The 20,837-nt window shown below is 45.3% G+C and overlaps 1 protein-coding gene and 1 non-coding gene across 2 annotated transcripts; one reads left to right on the plus strand and one right to left on the minus strand.

Moving 5' to 3' along the window:
- RAB11A (RAB11A, member RAS oncogene family) lies at window positions 1-16,096 on the minus strand. Its single transcript, XM_042824422.1, has 5 exons — window positions 15,972-16,096; window positions 9,027-9,222; window positions 7,924-8,117; window positions 6,884-6,964; window positions 1-1,716 (listed from the first exon to the last, which is right to left on the minus strand). The coding sequence occupies exons 1-5, from the start codon at window positions 16,009-16,011 to the stop codon at window positions 1,577-1,579; spliced, it is 651 nt and encodes a 216-aa protein (XP_042680356.1). The 5' UTR covers window positions 16,012-16,096; the 3' UTR covers window positions 1-1,576.
- A 252-nt stretch (window positions 16,097-16,348) lies between these two features.
- Window positions 16,349-16,420, plus strand: TRNAQ-CUG. Its single transcript has one exon. It is a non-coding gene; the product is annotated as a tRNA-Gln (tRNA).
- Window positions 16,421-20,837: the final 4,417 nt, after the last annotated feature.

Below are 20,837 nucleotides of genomic sequence, written 5' to 3' on the forward strand. Positions count from 1 at the left end.
TTGAGTTGTCCCCTGTAATTCTTTATTAGAATCATGGATGAATATATTTTAAATCAATCTAAAAAAATAATGAATCAAGTTACAGTACATGCATAAAATACAAAGTAATTTACAAACAGATCAAAATAGCATCTTCAGAACTAATATTAGGAGGAGAAAATGGATTTAAGGAAAAAAAAAAAAAGTGACCAACTACAGCAATGCCTTCCGTGTGCCTTACACATCATGAGCACCGCAAGACAGAAAGGTTGGGTAAGAAATGCAGCTGGTAGTGCCTACCCAAATCCAGATGTTCTAGGTGGGTCATATCAGAGTTTGAGAAATGTCCCCTACAGACAATTACTTCCTCTAATTGTACAGATAACCGCTGGCATTTATACAAACAGTTCTTTTAAATCCAGTAGAAATTCAGTGCTGATAGCCCCCACATCTCAACATTAATGGCATGGCTGGGGATAGCACGTGCTGTGTGTTATGCAGTGGTTTCAGAGTACAGCGACAGAAGGCACAGTTCATGTATCCCTGAACTAACTAATTGAACTGATGAGTTGTGCTGAGTGACAACCACTGAATGATTGCATCCAGTAACTACTCCAGATGTTTTTGTTACAGAACATGTACCAAACCACTGGAATCGTTTAAAAATACTGGATGAAATAGAACTGAAGATTAAGACCAGGCTGTAGCAGTTGCTGATCAACTTGAGCATCTGAGTATCTTAGCATGTGTGGCATGTATTGGTATGTGATAGGCAATGTGTGACAACATCCTTCAAGTCTGTGCATCATGAAAGAAAAAAGGCATCCTCAAGCCCTGACAGCACTGGCACTGTGGAGGCTGAGCCTCGGGCAGCACAAAAACACACTGCATGTTCCAGTGACCCTCAGTGACACACGCTGCTTCTCCTTCTCCCTCCTTCACAAGGGCAGCTCACGCGAGTCCCACCAGCACCTGCAGCAGCCCTGCCTGCACCGCGGCCCCCTGCAGCAGGTGCCAAACCACAAAAGCTCATTCACCAGTAGCAAGAACCCTGCTGCTTGTTTGTGAGAAATTCTCACCCCCCACCTCCCCCAGAATATTCTATAGCAATATCTCCTCTTGGCAATCTGAAGATGTAGCCAAAGACATTTAACTTTACATTAAAATTGCACTTCAGAGCAACAGGCATTCTATCAAGCTTTAGATGCAGTATACAACACCTTAAGACAGATTATCCTGCCCAGAGATATTCTCCTAGTTAACCCAACAATAGTTGTTTTGCAAGGAGCAGAATTGTATCTTCAAGTGCTCACTAAATGTGTCTGTGTTCTGACTAGCGGGCATCACGCTGCAAAGAGATCAGTTCAGCTCCAAACAATTTACTGAACCAAAACTGACAAGTCAGCATTGGGAAAATACTGCAGCCACAGAGAAGCAATAGATTATAAACACAGAAATCAAGATGTTTAAGACATGGAGAAATTCAGAAGGAATAAGCAATAACTGAACACAAGAAAGTAACCACAAGAATTACAAATATATTTAAATCTTGGACCTGGGGAATATACACAGCCTTTTAGGAAAGAATGAACAATTCTTATATATTCTGACAGCACTGCATCTTTGGTTTGTTTTCAGTGGTTGGAGGGACATGAATGGGAACCACGTTGTTGCTTGGAGACATATCATTCTCACGTCTGTCGGACATTTGCTTCTGGGAAACAATACGATAGATCTCTGGAAGATGAGAAAGAGCCCATCGTTACGTGCATGCACAGCATCATCAGAAAGCAAACACTGGGGAAGCCAAAAACTGCAGAAAGCAAAGATTTCCCATACTTCTGCAATGATAAGCACAGCAGCTTTCACAATAAATTCAATGAGATCTTCTGTATTTATAAACTAAAATATGAACCATCTTCACAAAACACATTTCTTTCACAACTGCTTTACCAAAAGCAATAAAAAAAAAAAATAGTTCCTGACTCTCAGTAAAGATGCAGGATCTACCATGTTTGCCATCAATTCCTTCTGATTGTTCTTGTGGCTCTCAGAACAGTGTGTTAGTGCAGATCAGCTTCAGGACTTCAGAGAAGACTGATTACAAACAAAGAACCCAGCAGAAATCAGAGAGCACAGGATAAACTGCTCTGCCTTTCCTACCACCACCAGGTGCACACCTGCACTGAAAGCTCTGCCAGGTTCCTGGGATTTGTGGCCAACAGTACCTGCTGTGCACACACTGAGAGCAGGTACAAAGCCACTCCCTTCAGCATGCGCACAGAAGTGTGACGTGCAGCACTTCACCCAGGAAGGAAATAAAGGGCACCAAAAATAGAACACTGGGAACTCACTTGCAAATTCAAGTTATAAACCACTGAAAATAATAATAAATACCTGCTAAGCCTCATTAACAAAACAATTAAAAGCGTTCCAGCTTCAGCAAAAAGCCTACCCTGAAATGACAACATCACATCTGCTTTACACAACAGAATGGTGTGCTGGCACCAAGCACGCAGCACTACCCACACCATTTGCATGCTGCAGCACGGCCTGCTGGGGCACTCCAGATAAGCTCAGGTCACACGAGAAGAGGGTGTCTGCAGAGCAGAGCAGAGCAGAACGCTGCTCACAAATCACTTGGGTGAAACACAACAAAGGTTCAAATTCTTTTGTAGGTCTAAAGTCCCTGGAAAATGATGGTCCAAGCACCTCGTCTGACCCCAGAACAAGATGCATCTTTCCCACCAGAGATTCATCGTTACTGAGTAGCCTTTGTTCAGAATTTAATGAGTTGCTGCTCGGTGCACATCCTGACATCATTTCAGTACTGGAAACTGAGTAACCTCGTGTAGAGAAGTCCTATTTGCTGCCAAGGGCTGGTCACACAGCTCTGTGCCTGCTTTTATGATGAGAACTGATGGCACTGAGGAGCTAAAAAGGGTTCCTGATAAACAAGGCCTGCAAATCTTGCCCTTGATGCAACAAGCTTGGGTTGATTTAAGCTGCCAACACAAATGCCTGAGTGCTCCCCAGAAAGAGTGAGAGCAGGGCTGCACACATCCATGTAACTGCTGACCAAGTGGTAATTTCTCACAGATCTCACAGTGCTGTATCTATTGTCTATAGAAGGAAGTTCACCCTTTGCAAGCTGCACTGTAAAAGAATCTATTTCTTGGGCCTTAAAGAGAGGGCTCAAACTCAGATAGGGATAGACTGCTCAGAAAGCTGGACCTTACGTATGCATTCAGTTAGGATCAGGTCACTGATGCAACCAAACAAACTGTAGACACAAAGCAGGATTTTCTGATTTCACCAGTTGTGAAGTTCCCTATTCTTTCCATGACATATGAACAATTTCACAAGTTTGAGGAAAATGTACAACAGACCTTTAAAGCTACCTGAGGGCTCACATGGGGATCTGTAAATAAAGACCAGCTTTGCCCCATGGCAGGCCAGGCAACAATGCTCAGCACAGGGCACACGTGCAGAGGTGGAGGGAGCACAGCTGGAAGAGATCTGCACTGCATTCTTCAGGACGAGTTCTCAGCTCCACATACCTGCTCATACACTTAGAAGCAGCAATTGTTTTCCATGGAAGTTCCTGAATAAGTTCATACCATTGTCTAACATGAGCTGTCACACAATTCCTCCACCCCTACCCCACATGCAGTGTCCTCTGCATAACACCCTCATCTCAAAGCACTCAAAGATCTTCAGGGTTGTTTAACAGTCTTAAAAACAACATTGCTGATTTTTTTTGCTGATAAGGGTCTCTCTCTTCCAGCTGTGGGGAGTGCATTTCCAACTGATCCTCACTCCCTGCCCTGCTAGAACATCTAGCAGCAGTGCTGCTCAGTCAACTTGTAGCAGCTCCACTTCTGCTCATTGCCTTTTCTTCCTCCTCTGCTATGCAAACCTTTGTACAGACACAGGATACTGCTCTAGATCAAAGCCTAAATGGTTAAAAACTACTTTGCCCTACACTACAGCTGCACTCCTTCACCACACATAGTTGTGTTGGTGTGATGGAGGAGGTGGGAACAGCTTAAACCTGCTCTTCCTGCAGCAAAATGCCCAGAGGCAAAGCCTACACTGAAACTGGTCTGTACTGAGGAATGCCCAGCTAATGAAGATGTGTACTTTTTAATGAAGATGCTACACTTCATGCTCTGCTCAGTAACTGAATGAGACCTTACTAAGAGCACATTCAGCAGAATGCTTCTCTGCATAATTGGTAACCATGTGAGACTGGCCTTGTGCTATAAGAGCTGGGGGAAAAAAAAAAACAAAAACAACTGCTGTCTATTTGCCCAGTCCTTGTCTGCTCAACCAGGGCTAGTGTTTCATTCACTTCCAGGTGTACAAAACTAACAAAAAGAGGAAATCCCTCTTCTTATGAAATGTTCTTAATGTCTGTACTGTGTGATGTTGTTGCCTTGGAGATGGGATTTCTTAGAGATGAAACCACAGAAGAATGCAGAACAGGAACAGAGACAGCAGTGAATGAGGCAGGGAGCAGAGGCTGACTCCAGTTTACTTTAAGGATGCTTTATCCTGCTGTGAATGCTCACAGGGGATAGGATTAAAACACCAGTCTCTCATATTTGCCAAATATTACAAAGCAGCTTTGTTTGCACAGGAATTAGCCCTTGAAGTCTAGACATCTTACAACTGAGGAGCTTGGATAAGGAGCATTATTCTAAGCCACAGAAGGAAAAGCTCCCCAAAACTTACCTGGTACAGACAACAGGAGAGGAAGCCTATTAGATTTAAGATTTAATTCCTCCCTCCCACTGCCCTTCTCTGGGAAATTATAATACGGCAAGACAAAAGGAAAGCTCTCTCTCTCTGCTACCACCTGTAACAACAGCAGACCAGGCACTCAACACTGTGCTAACTGTAACAGATTCATGTTTCCTACACCCAAAGCCATCTGCTCAAGGTGGCTTCATCTGAGAATCTAGGTGTGAATAAGCTTAACATCAACCTGGTATAACTCCAACTGAAAGCACTCTTCGGAGTTTCCATCACTGTCCCAACCAGATTACCTTCAGCAGGACTGAGAAAGGCTGAGAAAGGAGTTTTGCTCCAGATCTCAGTCAAGACAGTTCCCTGTCCAGGAAAGATTTAAGCAGCTGAGAGCCACTGAGAGCAGCCTGAGATGGCTTTGCAGGACTCCTCCCAGCGTGGAAAATACTAGCTGAGCTGGTGCAGCAGCATGCCCTGCCCCTTCTGACAGCCTCCTCCACACACAGCCTGTGGCAAAGCCTGTTGGCTTTATCAACCTTCTTCTTCAAATGACAGCCAGTATTACTCCCTCTAGTATTACGTTTGGAAGCAACCTAGCCACACACATACAGACTATCCATGATTCTGCAGGGTCACTCTGAAAACCACATTCCTCAAATGGCTGCTCACCTCTTCCTTTAAAAGCAAATCATTAACACAAATAGCCAGCTGTGAAGTGTTATCAAGAAGTTTATCAGCAGAACACTGATCCTTTGCATGCCAGTTACTGCAGAGATGGAGGTAACCTGCTGCTAATGCATTATTTACTTCATCTTTATCTCCCTGAAACAGGAGTCTACATCTGGAGAAAGCCACGTGCCCACTAATCAGAAGTGTTTCTTCCAGCTCAGCTGAACCAGCCATTCCTCAGCAAGAATTCTGTCCACACACCCAAGAGTTCTTTACCCAAAACACTGTCACAGCAACACAGGGTGCTCTGATGTTTGTGAGAAAGCAACAGCCCCAACAATCTGTCAGAGTCCACTGAGGGTTAATCTTAATCACTTGTTCTGCCATTACGGACTGCTCTCCTTCACAGAGAAATAAAACCAGAAAAATCAAACCTCCACTAATTAGAATCCAAGATAACTTCTGGAATAAAAAGTGCTGTTGAAAGCATGCAAGCAGAGAGAGAAGGAAACAGCCTAGTGTGTGCCCAACAGGTAAACTGCTTCCCCATGGCAACAGCAGTTTATTGTATCTGAGCATCACACAGACCTGCAGAAATAAGGCAGCAGCCCACAGCATGCAGCACACCAGCCATTGCTGCTAAGGCACACAGTGGTCCAAGAAGGGGCTGAGGGCAGTTAGATCTCTCTCCCCACCCCCTACTGCAAGGGTATTCATAACACATTTCAAAACAACTGAAGAAAACACTCCAGAAGTTTTATTTATTACAGTAATGGTTTCCTAGCTTCCTCCTCCGCCGCAATATGGCTAAGGTGTCCTTTATATGTTTGTGAAAGAAAGTATCCATTACTTGCCAAAAAGAAAAAAATCTAACTAGTTGCCAGTGTCACAAGTGAGAAGTTACATCTATCAGACAAAGGAGTTAAACAAAAAGGAAGTTCCTCATCAACTGAGCATAAAAACTGCAGCAGTCACTGCTGTCACGTGCTACAAAGGCCAGAAGTCCAGCCAGGGCTATTACATGCACTGACAGCAACCAACCTGCACTCAGGAGTCGCTGTCTCTCAGACTACCAGCACTGCTTCATTCTTTTGGCACTTTTCTCTTGGCAGTGTTATGCTCACCATTACTGATGGAAACAAGCTAGATTGCCTTCTCATCTGACAACAGCCATTTTGTCTGGAGGTGGGCATGGGACAATTCTCTCTCACAGGCACTCCCAGTTCCACAAATGGGAAAGTGAAGCACATAAACCAGGCAGACTGGAAACCCAGGGTAGAGCAAAGTGAGTAAGACTCATTCCTGAGTCCTATGCTGGTCTATCAACTATGACACTTCAAAAGCAGTGTCTGAGTACTACAGCTGTGAGGAATGCTTAAATTGCTAACTTTTACACACTTTATAGGCAAATAAATGCCTGTTCGCTGTGTATCAGAGCAGCATTCTGCCCTTCCTCCTCCAAACCAAGTATTAGGTGACTCACCTGTCAGAATAGTCTGGAAAGCTGCTTCCACATTTGTAGAGTCTAAAGCAGATGTCTCGATAAATGACAAACCATTCTTCTCTGCATGGACAGAAATACCATAATTAGAGGTGTATAAAGCTTATCTCCCATCCAGAAGAACTTTTGTACCAGACAATGTATGTGGTGCTGCTGATGAGATAGATGCATTAGTGCTAAGAAAACACATTAGAAGTTGTAGGATTTTCCCCTTTATGATCTGAAAGCAAGGCCAGCTAACAGCAGCAATGCAATTTAGAGTTATTATCAGGCACAGGGATCAGGACAGTGCTGTGTTACCTGTGTTACACTGAGCATCACTGAAAGTGAGAATTTCTTGCACTCTCAAGAAATGTGCAAGGAAACTTCCTGGACTTTTTGTAACCTTGTCAAGTTTTTCCACCTCCCAATAGGTCATGGCAGCTTATCTAACAGGGCAAGCCTTATGAGGGAACAGCAGTCCTTTACTTGCAGGCAAGTATCCTCACTCTGCACAAGCAGCTACAGCAAGCCTTAAAGAACAAAACCCAGCTTCCCTCCACAATTAAAGAAAGCTGTCCTAAAACAAGGCAAGATATACACAAACAGAATAATCTCTAGAATTACTTTTCACATATCTTAATTATGTATTAAGAGCCAAAAAGGTGGCTTAATGTACATCTGTTCAGATACCAGCATCTGTACGGGCTCCAGCTCAGCTGATATAGTTCAAATATTACACAGACACAAGGCTGCCACCATGCATGAAACTTAAACCCACCAGCACAGCTTCTACAAGAAAAGCAATGCATAGGCATGGAACTAAATCTGGTTTAAAACTGTCTTCAAGTGCCCCTGGCAGATTCTTGAGAGTCTATCAGCATGCAGGTTCTGCAGAACTTCATTTTTAACTGAATGAAGGAAGGCATAAAGCAGTACGTGGCACTAAGTCTTTTCCCTCCTACCTGTACACTCATGTATTTCACATCAGGTAGGCAAAGTCTGGACAGTTTGCATTAGGCAATTATTTTGAGTTCACCAACCTGCAAAAGCTCTGGCCTCATCTGTAGGGACTGCTCTCAGGTGGCGCAAGTCACTCTTGTTTCCCACAAGCATGATTACAATATTGCTGTCTGCGTGGTCTCTCAGCTCTTTCAACCATCTCTCTACATTCTCATAAGTAAGGTGCTTAGCAATGTCATACACCAGCAATGCCCCTACAGCACCTCGATAGTACCTGTGGGTGAAGAGATGTGTTAGAGAACCAGCAAGAAACACAATTGAAAGTGACAAGATACTGAGTAATAGCTGTTTCCCACTACTGCAAAGACAGTTATATTGAAAATAATAATAATACAAAGCATGATACACGGGACTTGAAGCAGCTGAAATACAGCATCCAGACCAGGGTTAATCCATGACAACAACAGCAGCAAGGGTCTGGTGGGTCACCCTGCATCTCAGAAATGAAGCACTGTAGTCTATGGGAAGCTTCTGTCACCTTCAGCCTCTGACCCACTCCTGAAAGACTCCCCACCCACCACTGTGGGTGCAGCACGGGCACAGCCCAGAGCAGCAGGAAGACTTTGCAATGACTCATTGGATCATTTTAAAAAAATTAACTTGATCTGTTCTCTTTGTGAAATGCCCTAATTGGTTTACTGTCAGACCAGGGAGAGGCACGGTTACATATTCAAAAAGAAAAAAATATTCAATTGTGCTTTCCCACCCCACAACTACCTCCAGTTTTACTCAAATCTAGCTTTTGCTGTGCTGCTTTTTCAATTAAACAAACACACGAAGTGAGCAGTGCCTCCCTACTGATACAGGAGGCATTCTGGTCGTAGGTTACCACTGATAAAACCTCCATCAGTACAGTTGTCATTTCATCAATGGCTTGCATTTAAATAAGTCTCTCACAGCTCAGAAACGCCTCCAGTTACATATCATGAGAGCGCTGAGAAGTAAATCTGTTCATACTGTGTCAAGCTTCAGGACAGAATAACATTTGAGCTTCCTTCCCCTATATTGTATGTGGATATTATAAGAGAAAATCCATCCTGTTTGCAGTTTGAGGAATCAGAAGGGCCCCAAGCTCACCCTCCTCAGCCAAAGCTTCTCTCCAGCCATATAAGCTGCCACTTACGCTGATGTTATAGCTCGGTATCGCTCCTGCCCTGCTGTGTCCCATATCTGAGCCTTTATTGTCTTCCCATCAACTTGAATGCTTCTTGTTGCAAATTCTACTCCAATGGTGCTTTTGCTTTCCAAGTTAAACTCATTGCGAGTGAATCGAGACAGGAGGTTACTCTTGCCTACTCCAGAGTCTCCAATAAGGACAACTAGAAGACAGAAATGACATTGGAATCACATCCCAGATATAGATTATCTACTGACAATCACCTGCAATGAATATATTTGATTTCCAGAATAAAACCAGAGAAAAAGAATAGCAAAACCACCCCTCATGTCAGGGGTCTATTTCCAAGTCTTGAGATTTCCAGAGGACCAGAGCTGTCACACTCACCAGCATTTCAAACAGACTTCAGACTTGGTTTTTAGCAGTTACAATTCAGTCTCCTTTGCTTTGCACTGAATCACATTCCTCCTCCAGGAAAAACACACATGGCAAAGCACAAAAGTCAGAGACAATTTGGATTTCACATCCTTGCGACAACGCTACAACTAAAACAAATGAAAAACCACGCAAGTGTTGTGCTGAAGCATAACTCCAGCACACAGGGCAGGCAGCAGGCTGCCTTCACTCTACACCCCTCACACCCTTGCAGGAAGAAGGTTCCCCACTAACACAGAAAAAAAAAAGAAAAAAAAAAAAAAAAAATCAGAACATACAGAAGTCACAAGACCACTGTCACCACGATGGACAGCTTGAAAGGCTGCCTGGGCACAGCACACACCTCAGCAGTCGCTCATTGCTGCTGAGGCTCAGATCAACGCTGCTCCACAGTGCTGCTCTGGGGTATGGCTGTGGCTCAGGACCACAGGCACCATCTGCTGCCCTTCCCAGCCCATCCCACTGCCACACCAGTGCAGAGGGAACTGGCTGCAAAGGTGCAGGAAGTTCAGTTGCTGGGTGTAACACAAGGCCACCTGAGTCATGTCACACAGCAGCCCCTTGGGACTCCTCTGCCCTGATCATAAGAACAGATAACAGAAGGAAAAGGAGGAGGAAGAAGAGGAATAAGAACCTTGAGAAGAAAGGCTGCGCTTCAAAGCCCATACAAGCAGAAGAGCCATGGGTGACAAAGAAAACAGCATGGCAAGTGTTTGCACAGTAATAGACATCATTTCAGCTTTAAGAGGTTGCAACACAGCGTTAAATATGCTGTGTGGTACAACAGACAAATGAGTCCACTGAGCTCTGGTGTGAGACAGTCTAGCAGCATAAAACCTCCCACCATTTGCTGCATCACACAGCAGAGCTCTGGACACTGTTCCCTATTTACATAACGCACAGTTCTGACAAACGGGGCTTTCCCTGACTGTATGAGCTGAGAAGCAGCTACTAAGTTCTCTCCATAGAGTGAGCATTGCAGCAAACACCAGCTTCCAGTAGTCTTACGTTGCAGCCCCCTCTGGCAGCTGACTCAGCGAGCAGCCTGCCATGCTTCTGAGGCTGCAGAAAGCACAGAGCAGCTTTAACACTTCTCTTAGGAGGACCCACAGTGCATGCAAGTGTCATGCACGTACACTGAATGCAAACAGGATCTGTTTTCCCACATGACAGGTCAGCAGAGTTCAGTGTCAGCTGCCCTGACACAGCTGAGCAGCTTTCCTGGCACAGAAGATGCCAAAGGGTAATAAAGTTAGTGCAGAGGTCAGGGCACCAATTACATCATCATAACCAGGCAAATTGCCACAGGTTTCCTTCTCCATTGGCAAATGAGATCTTCAATACTCTTTCAGCAGGTTTAGACCAGAGTTTTGGATGACATCATGTTTGTGTACACTGGGACAACTGGGCTGAAAACTTCCCCAGATGAGGAAAGCAGTCCACACACATCACTGTGTTGCAGAAGCTGTATCCCATCCCTGTTACCTCCTGCCCTCACAAATGCTTCTCTTGGTCAGTGCACATTTCCAAAGACAGCTCAGGCAGTTCCCCCTGCCAGGTTTTTTCCTCACCTTGTCTAAGTATCACACTGCTTATGCCCGAGTGCTCTCCAGTGCCAGATTAACGTGTCTCAATTAAAAGGGGAAATATTTGACTTTCCTCCTTGAAGCCAGCTATTTCCTCTACTTAATTGGGCCACTGCAGCTTGCACTGAGCACAGCCACAGGAACAGCTTGCAGTGTCAGTGATACCTAAGGTTCCTCACACGTTCTGCATTTCCACCAGCCTGAGCTATCATTCTTTGAATGCAACGATGAACTGAAACAGCGTTAACCATCACTCAGATTACATTAATTTTTATTTTGCTTTCCTTATCAAACCACCTCAACGTTCCCATATATTACATTCTCAGCAGAGAAATGCAGCAGGAATGACCCTGAATGCCTGAGCCTAACTATCACAGGCGAACAGTTCGAGAAAGAAATGATGATATCTAATTCCACATCAAAGCTAATTGTTCCTGCACACACACTTTTACTGGGCTTCTCTTCCAGAAATTCACTCTTAATGGTTAGAAATTGCCTTCTAATTTTCAGAAGAAATTAGCGGTCAGCTGGTAGCAGTGTTTGTGTGCCAGCACTGCCCATTAGCTTATTAGTTTCTTCTCCCAGCGGTGTTTATGCTGTTTCACATATTTACAAAAAGCAGCTGCATCTTCTCAGCTTCATTCTACCACCTAAATAAGCCGACTTATCAAATATATCCTTATAAACAGATGGTGCATTTCCCCAGACATCTTCCCTACAAGTTCTTCATTGCTCTTCCAAGCAGTGAGAGCAACCACATGCATCGTTCCAGGTGAGACCTCAGCGGTGACGTACACAGGGATTTTAATCCTGCCATCTCTACTAGAAATGGCCTGTGCTGAAATGATCTGTTCCTGACCACACCACCACGGTGGCTCTGCCCATCAGTCTGAGTGCCCGAACTTTCTGTCTGTCAGCTCTGATTTCAGTGAATTCCTGCAAGCCCCCAAGCCTGGCATTCCAAATCCTGCTTCATTCAGAGAGCTGTCATCCTCATCACCACGCAGGAAGTCAGAGAGTAATACTGGAAGATCTTCTGCACCACTCACCTTCACACCGTCAGCAAATTCCTCAACTCTCTCGGCACTGGAAGGACTAAAGTTTATGGGAAACATTTAAACAAGTTCAGCCTTGAGAAACTCCATCACAACCTTCTTTGGACCAGTACTGGCACAGCCTGGGAATAACCCAAGAGGCAGCAGAAGGGATCCCCCACCCCAGCTGACTACTGCCAGGCAGCTCCTTGTTGCTGCTTTAGCGATGTGGCAGCTCACTGTGAGCAACCACGAGCTTTTGGAAATGATGCATTTACTACCTACAGCACTTAGCACTGCAACTGTTTAAGACAAAGTATTTGGTGGACAAAAAGAATGAGGCAGTCCATGCAAATGTATGAATTTCATCCTGTAATTCCAGTTTTATTTCTGTAGAAGACCAAAGTAAGAATTCAATTTCCTTGCTTGAAAAGCCATTTAGAGGCGTATTAATTTTTCACCAACATTCCAACTCTCACTCAATTTTTATTTCTGTTAAACCTCTAATTGAAGCTTATTTTCTAAGAATTTCAACTAGCTCATAAAATACACTACTGACAACCTAATCAGGTTGAAAATAGAAAGTCCAGCACTGCTAGCTTCTTCTGGATGCAGTAAGGTTATTACACAAGTGGCATATTACACCATTTCAAACACGTCAGGGATTACAATGTCTGAAAACACTTCTGTCTGCACCAAGCTCTGCTACTAAGAGGCAGATAAACAAAGAGCCTGAACACATGTTATGACACCCACAAGACCCTGCTGAACAGCTCTTCCAGCCCGCTTAAATTGAGGTTTAAAGGGAATGAGAATTAGATGACCCGATTCTACATCTTCTAGCCAGCTGGTGACAAAGCTAATGTGATCGTATCTTACATCAGTCTCCCCCTCACCTGTATTCATCCAGCTCCTGTCTCAAAGAGCAATGTCATATGCTTCAAGGGCACCTTAGGGTAGGGGTCATCTATTACCCTCATACTACACACCACCCAAAACACAAGCACAGCATAACAGCAATGCAAGGTCTGTTCAGCCCCAAAATGCCTCCACATCTAAGAGTGAAGGTACAGGGTTCACTACCATTGGAAAAATCACTATCTGCCATGCAACTGCGCTTCCCTGCAGACAAAAACACTCAAGAAAAAAAACGCATTGTCCGAAGTCTAAAACAACAACTCTATACTGATTTAGTTTCCTTCAGCAAAGGAAAAGGCTGGAGTAATAAACATGACGCAAACAAGGAAGCAGATAGCTGAAACAGGAGTTTTTCCACCAATCAGCTGAATGCCACTGCAAGCCAGGTCTGCACTCGGAAACAAGAAGGCTGACCTCAAATCCAAAGTTCCAGATGGTCAGGGTACAATTCTAATCCTCCTGAGCTTTGTCTGTGAAAAACACAGAAGACATATTCCAGGAGCGAGGGTTGCTTTGGTATCTACTCATTAACTATAAATACATTAATCAAAAAGAGTTAAAAGTTGCAGCACTACAGTAAGGATATTACTCAATAATTTAAGCCTCCTGTCAACACTATTTTTTCTTCCCGTTAAAATTGGAGCAAGAATTTTATGGAGACAGCTTCACAGACCTGGGTTTTCTAAAACGTGGTGCTAGCAGACACAGCTCTCCATGAAACCAACTGGTTTAGCATGGAAAGACACACAGACGTGTATAGCTGGACACAAAGAAGTTACCAAAAATTGACTTGAGCCAGACCTATTAGGTTTGGGCACACACTGAAGTGCTGCTGCAGTGGAGCCAGGCAAGGGGCAGCATGACAGCTACTGGGATTAAACTGCAGCTGCACAGGTTTGGGCTCCCATTAACACCACCAGCAGCTGGATATCGCCACGGAGCTGCTGTCAGTGGCTGACAGCACAAGAACAGGGAACACAAGAACAGGCCTCACACAAACACACTAGCAGCAGTTTAATTCAAGAGCAGTAAGAGACAGCTAGACTAGAGAATATGCCTGGATTCTTTCATAGCACATCAAAACCTGAAGTTAGTCCCAGCAACAATATTCCTTCAAGCCTATGAACCTCAAAGAACTGCCTGCCTGGATTGAGCATCCTGATAGACCAGTCTGACAGCAAGAAGAAATGTCTGAGAAGCAAGGGAGTAAAAGAACAAACAGGCCAACCTCTGTGTAGCAAGCCCCCATCTTCAAGCAGCAGTGACCCCAGACACAACAGTGTAAGCAGCTCACCAGGTACACAACATGTTCTTCCTCTGGGAGTTTTTGCAGTCTTTCAAATCCATGCATGCTTTTTGCCTACAGCAACGAGGCAAGTTCGCATGCAGACTGGGAGACTTTATATCCTTTTATTTTAGGCCTCTGCTCAATAAAAGCAGCAGTAAAAATATTCAGAGACATTATGACAAACAATAGATATTCTTTCCCTATTTGCCAACGTCGCTCTTTGCTTTTAGTTTTGATAAAGTTAAGCATCACTTCAGTTTGGGTCACTCTACTGATTGTTTTGATATCCTGCATTTTTTTAGTTCTACAATATTCCTTTCAAAACAGGTACACCTGTGCTGCCCACACGTGCCTGCAGTCCCCAGAGGACTCATGTCTCATGCTCACTGATGGAATGATACCCACGTTCTCATTTCCTCTTCCAAGGACTTTTACTATTTGCCTTTTGGGGCAGTGCCTGGTAACAAGACAGCGATTTCCGACCGCTCAGTAATTCCAAGCTCATTCCAGAGCAGTAACTGCTCGGCAACACCTCCTCCTCTGGGTCCTCAGAACTGTTTCCACAATTTTTGTTATTCTACATTTTTGGATACGTTGTTTCAGCTGCCACATTAATCCCAGCTATGCGACTCTGCATGGAGTTCCTGTGATCTGCTTTACCTTTGGAGGACTGGAATCACTCATCTCCACAAGACCGTTTTCCTAGCATTCCCTGCAGCAGCTTCCACACGTTAGTCTAACAGGAAAAGCTTTAGGAATGGCCATCAATTAACTTAGCTTTGATTTTTTTCCCCCGCTACGCAAATGAATCCCAACTGTATTATTTCACAGTTATCAAGAAGCAGGCTTAAGGAAAGGCAACACCTCTCCCAAGAAGCTCTGTGTCGCTGATACTCCCATCACAATCAAAGCATTAATTATAAGTTTATTTACACAGTTCTGCCAGTACAGGTAACAAAATGCGATCGATAACCTGTACACCTCAGGCTCCAAAACAAACTGCTGACGTGATGACGCTGGCGGTCAGCTGGGCAAACAGGCACTACTTCATGCTTCCTGGCTTCACCTTTAACGGTGCAAGCAACTGACTTACAGGTCAAGGTCTTCTAATGAAATCTGGACAAAACAGACAACGGAAACTGTAATTCCTCGAAGTTACTACGGGAGCTTAAGGGTACAAATTGGAATACAGCTTTCCTTCAAGACACCCAAGCTTCACCACGGCAAGCTTACAGTCTCTCACCATTATAAGATAGCGAGCGACGTTCCAAACCCGACACCCCGCTTCCCTGCCATAAGCGACTATTTCCACTGTGCCTCAAAGACCCAATTCCTGAACCTCACCACAAAAGCAGCACAGGAACGGCAGCACCGCAGCCTCGCGGCGCCCGGCCGCTGCCCGCAGCTTCAGCACCGCGGGGCTGTAACGCAGCGGGAGGCAACCCGCGCCCCGCATTAAATTAGCTGCATCATCCCCCGACGTGAGACGGTCGGACAGCTCAGCCCCGGCTCCGGGCTCCACAGCACCCAGCGGGGCGCGGCGCCGCCCGCTCGGATCCCGAGGAAGGCCGCGGCCCTCAGCCCGCCCGGGGCCGTCAGCCCGCGCCGCGCTCCCCACCCGCCGTTCGGAGGCCGTGAGGTCCAGAGCCACAAAGGTGACCCGCGGGCAGCGCGGGGACGCGGGCGTTACCTTTGAAGAGATAATCGTACTCGTCGTCGCGGTTGCCCATGGTGCGAGGCGCGACGGAGGCCGAGGACGGGGCCGGGGACGGGAGCGGGTGCCGGACCCCTCCCTACAGCCGCCTCAACGCTTCCGCACTCTGCCCGCCCACGGCCGGGTCCTTCCGGGGCAGCGCCGCGGAGCTGCTTCCGTCTACCCGCCCCGCCCGGCCTTAAAGGGACGGTGCTGCCGGTAGGACGGGCTGCGAGCTCGGCCCGGTACAGCCGAGTCCTCCCGGGCACCACTGGTCCTACCGAGTGGTCACAGCTCCAGGACCGGCTGCGGTGGGAGCGCGAAGTGCTGCGGAGTAAGGACTAGAGGCGGCCGGGTAAATCTTTTGCCACCGCGGTTCCATGGTGTAATGGTTAGCACTCTGGACTCTGAATCCAGCGATCCGAGTTCAAATCTCGGTGGAACCTAAGATTTTTGTTTTTCCTTTCCGCTTTTTTTTTTTTCCTTCTATACGTAATTCTATACGTTATAGTTATTCTAACTATGGCTCAAAGTACTCTTGTCTCCCTTCCCTTCTGAGGTTCCCTCGCGTACACAGTGTAACACCTCTTGTATTCTCTTGGCTGCATTTTTTCCCATGGGCATCCTTCTCACAATGGTGCAAAACAAGGGATTGCTTCCACAGGGTGATCTCAGTTTGGAGTGGGTTATAGACTGCCACCCAGGTCCCACAGATCTGCCCATAACCCAGGACATGAGCAGTATTCGAGCCTATGATTCTGTGAGATTCTGTAATGGTGGTCAGCATGGTGGGATGGCACTGCTCTTGCAGGAGATAGCAGCGAAATATTTGAGCTCATGAGGCACAAAATGGCCTCTAGGACCATCAGGTGCAAAGCTGTAACAGCTGAGGGGAAGGGAAAAGACTGGAGCATTTGTCTGCAGTAGAGTCAAAGGAGAGTATGGAAAAAGCAAAGCTACCCTCAGAATGAGGGGTATGGAAGCAGAAGCAGCTAAAAACATGCATCTGTACGTATTTGCATTTAGTTGAGGTCATCTGGAGGGAAATGAGACCTGCCAAAGGGGAACTTAAAGCTGTGAAGCAGACGAGTGCAGCCCCAGGAGGATTTGTGCCCTCAGGGTTTGTACAGGACAACAGCAGGGCTCCGCAGGCCTCATCCGCCACGGCCCGGCTGCCACCCTCAGGCCCCAGGCCTTCTCCTTTCCCCTGCACCAGGGCTGCAGACCTAGCTTGAAAAGCATAAAAATAGCCCTGGTGCCCAGATGCTCAAACCAAGGCCCTTAAGCCTCGCTCTGCTCTCAGTATGTTGGCCATCTCAGTACTCAGCAGCCATGCGATGATTTCTGTGTGAGGAGAGAAACCCCCGGGCACCCACAGCATCAGTGACTGTCTGCTGGGAGGAAAATGAGCCATAACCTGATCCTTTCCGCTTTCAAATGCTTCCTGCTGCCTCAGAGCTTCCAAGAGAAGAAAACAAAATGCTAATAACAAAGGGCCGTGGGGTGGAACCGAATCCGCACCAGCACAGTGGACAAGGTAGGCTGGAGCATCAGGGTCTGGGCTCAGCATGCACTTCTGGACTGACCCTTTTTGTCTGCAGATGAACTCAAAACACCCAAGATGTGGAGTCTGTAAGTGCTGCTCTCTCTTCTGCCCCTTTCAGAAGCTGATCTACCGTGCTGAGTAGTGCATTAAGATTAATAATGAATACTCTACACGTGGGGGCTTGGGTGTATTTATAGCTGCGTTGTTAAGGCTTCTATTTCACATCCTATTTGCAGTCCTTTGAACCTTGTCATTAAAAAAAATGTTAATTTTGACACAATGTTCCTCAGGCCTAGTTTCACACCCCAGAAATGCTACTGGCTTCAAAAAATTAAAAATAACACAGGTTAAGTATTTTTAGTTATCCCTCTGTAAGAGCTGTTCTCGTTTCTGTGTTTTGGGTTTTGTTTGTCAGCTAGCAGCTTGGGAACAGCCTTTACTTATGTTTTTCATACGTGTGTTACTTCCTCTTGCACCAAATTGCAGATGCTCCTCTGCTGGATCCAGCTCACCCTGTGTAAGATAGTGGGGCACAAGGCGAGGACAACACCCCTTCTGCTGGGCCAAAAATCACCATCCTTACACCACTGCACTGTTATCACTTGTTGGACTTCAAGGAGACATTAAGAAGCAAAAGGCATTTTTTCCCATCATGTAACACAAATTCCCACGGATTGACATGTATATGAGTAGCAGTAGGGGTTATTTTCCAGCTAAGCCAGTTTAAATGCATTTGATTGTTTTGATTAAATGCATTCTTCGTGGTGCTGAGAGGCAAAACTGAAACAGCAGAAAGAGCTACAGATCTAAACAGGAGTCAGCTGACAGCAATGTATGAGGATTTAAGTCTTATATTCTTTTCAGTCCTGGGTTAATTTTGTTCCTGTTTAGGCAAGCTGAGGATGAGACTCTACAAACCCTCAGGAAACGTCACTGCCAGTGAAGACAGTCTTGGCTGCTCTACTTCTCCCTTGTGCCCCCTCCCAGAACATGCTGCTGCAGCTATGGGATGGCCTGGGATACCTCCTGCACCACTGAAACATGGCCAAAGGCAGAGGTCAGGCCTGAAATAACAGTGGACTGTGTGCTCTGGGCCTGACAGCTTTTAATGTCGGTGCTGAATGACTTTTCTCACATTTCTGCTGCATTAATTGCCATTAGTGTCATCCTTGCGGGAACACTAAATTCATTGCTAACCTTGAATTAATGCTCTTTCATAATTCTTCAGTTTGTGCTTGGATGCAACCATCTGTGGAGGCAGCACGTTCCAAGCAACTGGAGCAGAGACAAGGAATGATACTCAGCTGGCCCTTGGATGTTCAATATAGCAAAGAAGCAGAGGTCATGCTCATAACTGCGTATTTATGGCTCTATTCTGGAAATTCATGGAGCAGCTGCCAAAAAAGGCCCCAGATCTTGCCTTGGCAGTACCAATGTATGTTGGGCTCTCAGCTCACAGTGGCTGAGCTCCAGGCACCATGCATCTGATTCTTTCCTCACACCCTCCCTTCATCCTCCCTTTTCTTGCCTGTCATCAGTTCATCAGACCCCAAGAGAAATCCTGGGTGAAAAAAATCAAGAGAAATTTTACCACTATATTCAATGTTTGTAGCGTTCCCACAAAGTCAAGGTCTTTCTGCAGTTGGATTTGACGTGAAAGGAGAAGGAAAAAAGAAGGAAAAAAGGATGGACGTAATGTGGTCGCAGCTGAAGAAGCTGCCTCATTCTTTCCCATGTGCAGTTTGCAAAGTCCATCGCTTTGTAGAGTGCAGTGAAAGATTTCAAGCTTGTCCTTGAAGGGCTGTTTTTACCAAAATTCCCATTTTCCAGATGGAAGGAGCCCCAGTTTCCCTGGGCAGAACACAGGAAGGACAAAAGCGAAGCCCCACAACCTCCTGTGTTCTATCAGAGGAGAAATATTTCCTGAGGGAAAAATCCAATCAATACTTTGCCATTTTCTAACAAGCCACAAATCATTGCAATTATGCAAAGATAATTCAAGCTTTCCAATCCAGCTGCTGAATTAGAGGAAAGCAAACTCTTAGCACTCACTACCCTTAGCTTGACATGTCAGAAGAAAAAGCTTCAAGTATAAAACAGATCAACAGAAATAATAACAAAAATGCCCCTCTTTTTAAGACCCTCAACCAAATTAAGCGGTTTATGATGTGCAAGGAGTTCAGTTTCTCAGGTAATTGCATGATAGATGAAGTAACAATAAAAATGCATGGAGTCGATTTTTCTGATGATTGTTCTCTTGAATTCCAGCATATATTCTATTCTTTTTTGTAGTTCTACAGCTTGAATAAGAAGAAATGGGCCCAATCGAAAACCTCTGTATCAGTCTTTTTTTTTTTCCTAGCCCTGGAGATGGAATAACAAAGGATCTTGAGCTAAGCATGGACATATCCAGAGTCAAACCTCATCCTGGTTCCAGAGATCTGCATCGCACTGAAAAAAGAGTGGGAATGGAGCACTTGTAGAAAAATTAACTATCTTCTGGCAGCATTTTTGTTAGGCCAATATTACAGTAAGCAGAGCAGAATATCTCCTGCAGCCTTTGGGAAGAGAAATTGAGTGCAACAGACTCGATGACTTGGTGTTTCTTATGATGACTTTGAAAATGAAGTCATCAGTTTCCTGCATTCATTTTGGACTCAGCACACATCTCCTAGTCTATGTCTGTCTCCAGAGACAAATTAGCAAGATAGTACTGGCAGCCCCAGGATAACTGCTAGCCAAGATATAATTTCTGAGACATGCTCAAAATCTTACTCTTACTAGACCTGCACAGGATTTTATTCCTTATCAAAGGCCAAAATCTACTTTCTGATGGTATATTTAACAGGCGCATCGCTACCAGATAAACACAGTGTCATCATCACATTGCTCATCATTTTCTAATTCTGATTCAAACAGTCAGCCCCAGAGAAGGAAGGAGGCAGCTTGACTTCTGTGACTGGTCCATTCACTGCTGAAAGCACCAGCAGAGCAGGCTGGCTGTGCTCAGCATGGCAATGTTTGTTGTGAAGCTCTGCAATTATCCAAGGAGCCAGGCTGCGGCTCTAAAACTTTGCTCATTGAGATCATTAGAGAGCTGTCAGATGGAACAACTGGGATGGCTTTGATCTGGCAAAACACCCGTCCTCCTGCTCCCCTATCTTGGGAACCATCCAGTTCCCCATAATTATTTTTTTTTCAAGCCATTCACACAACACTCATTGTTTTTTCATAGGGTGCAATAAGTTCTGCGAGCAAACTGAAGACCATAAAGCTAGATAGATTAATTTATTAAATAGAAGTCTGAATATTTCAGT

The sequence above is a fragment of the Centrocercus urophasianus genome, unplaced genomic scaffold, assembly GCF_019232065.1.
Source record: "Centrocercus urophasianus isolate 14NV4802_14NV808 unplaced genomic scaffold, USGS_Curo_1.0 seq_23, whole genome shotgun sequence".
In the NCBI taxonomy this organism is placed as follows: domain Eukaryota; kingdom Metazoa; phylum Chordata; class Aves; order Galliformes; family Phasianidae; genus Centrocercus; species Centrocercus urophasianus.

Excerpts from the sequence above, each read along its gene's own strand:
- RAB11A (XM_042824422.1), bottom strand. The coding sequence starts at position 16,011 with ATGGGCAACCGCGACGACGAGTACGATTATCTCTTCAAAG. Across the intron at positions 8,118-9,026 it reads TACCGAGCTATAACATCAGC|GTACTATCGAGGTGCTGTAG; the intron begins GTAAGTGGCAGC and ends CTTCACCCACAG. Across the intron at positions 6,965-7,923 it reads TGAGGCCAGAGCTTTTGCAG|AGAAGAATGGTTTGTCATTT; the intron begins GTTGGTGAACTC and ends CTGTCCATGCAG.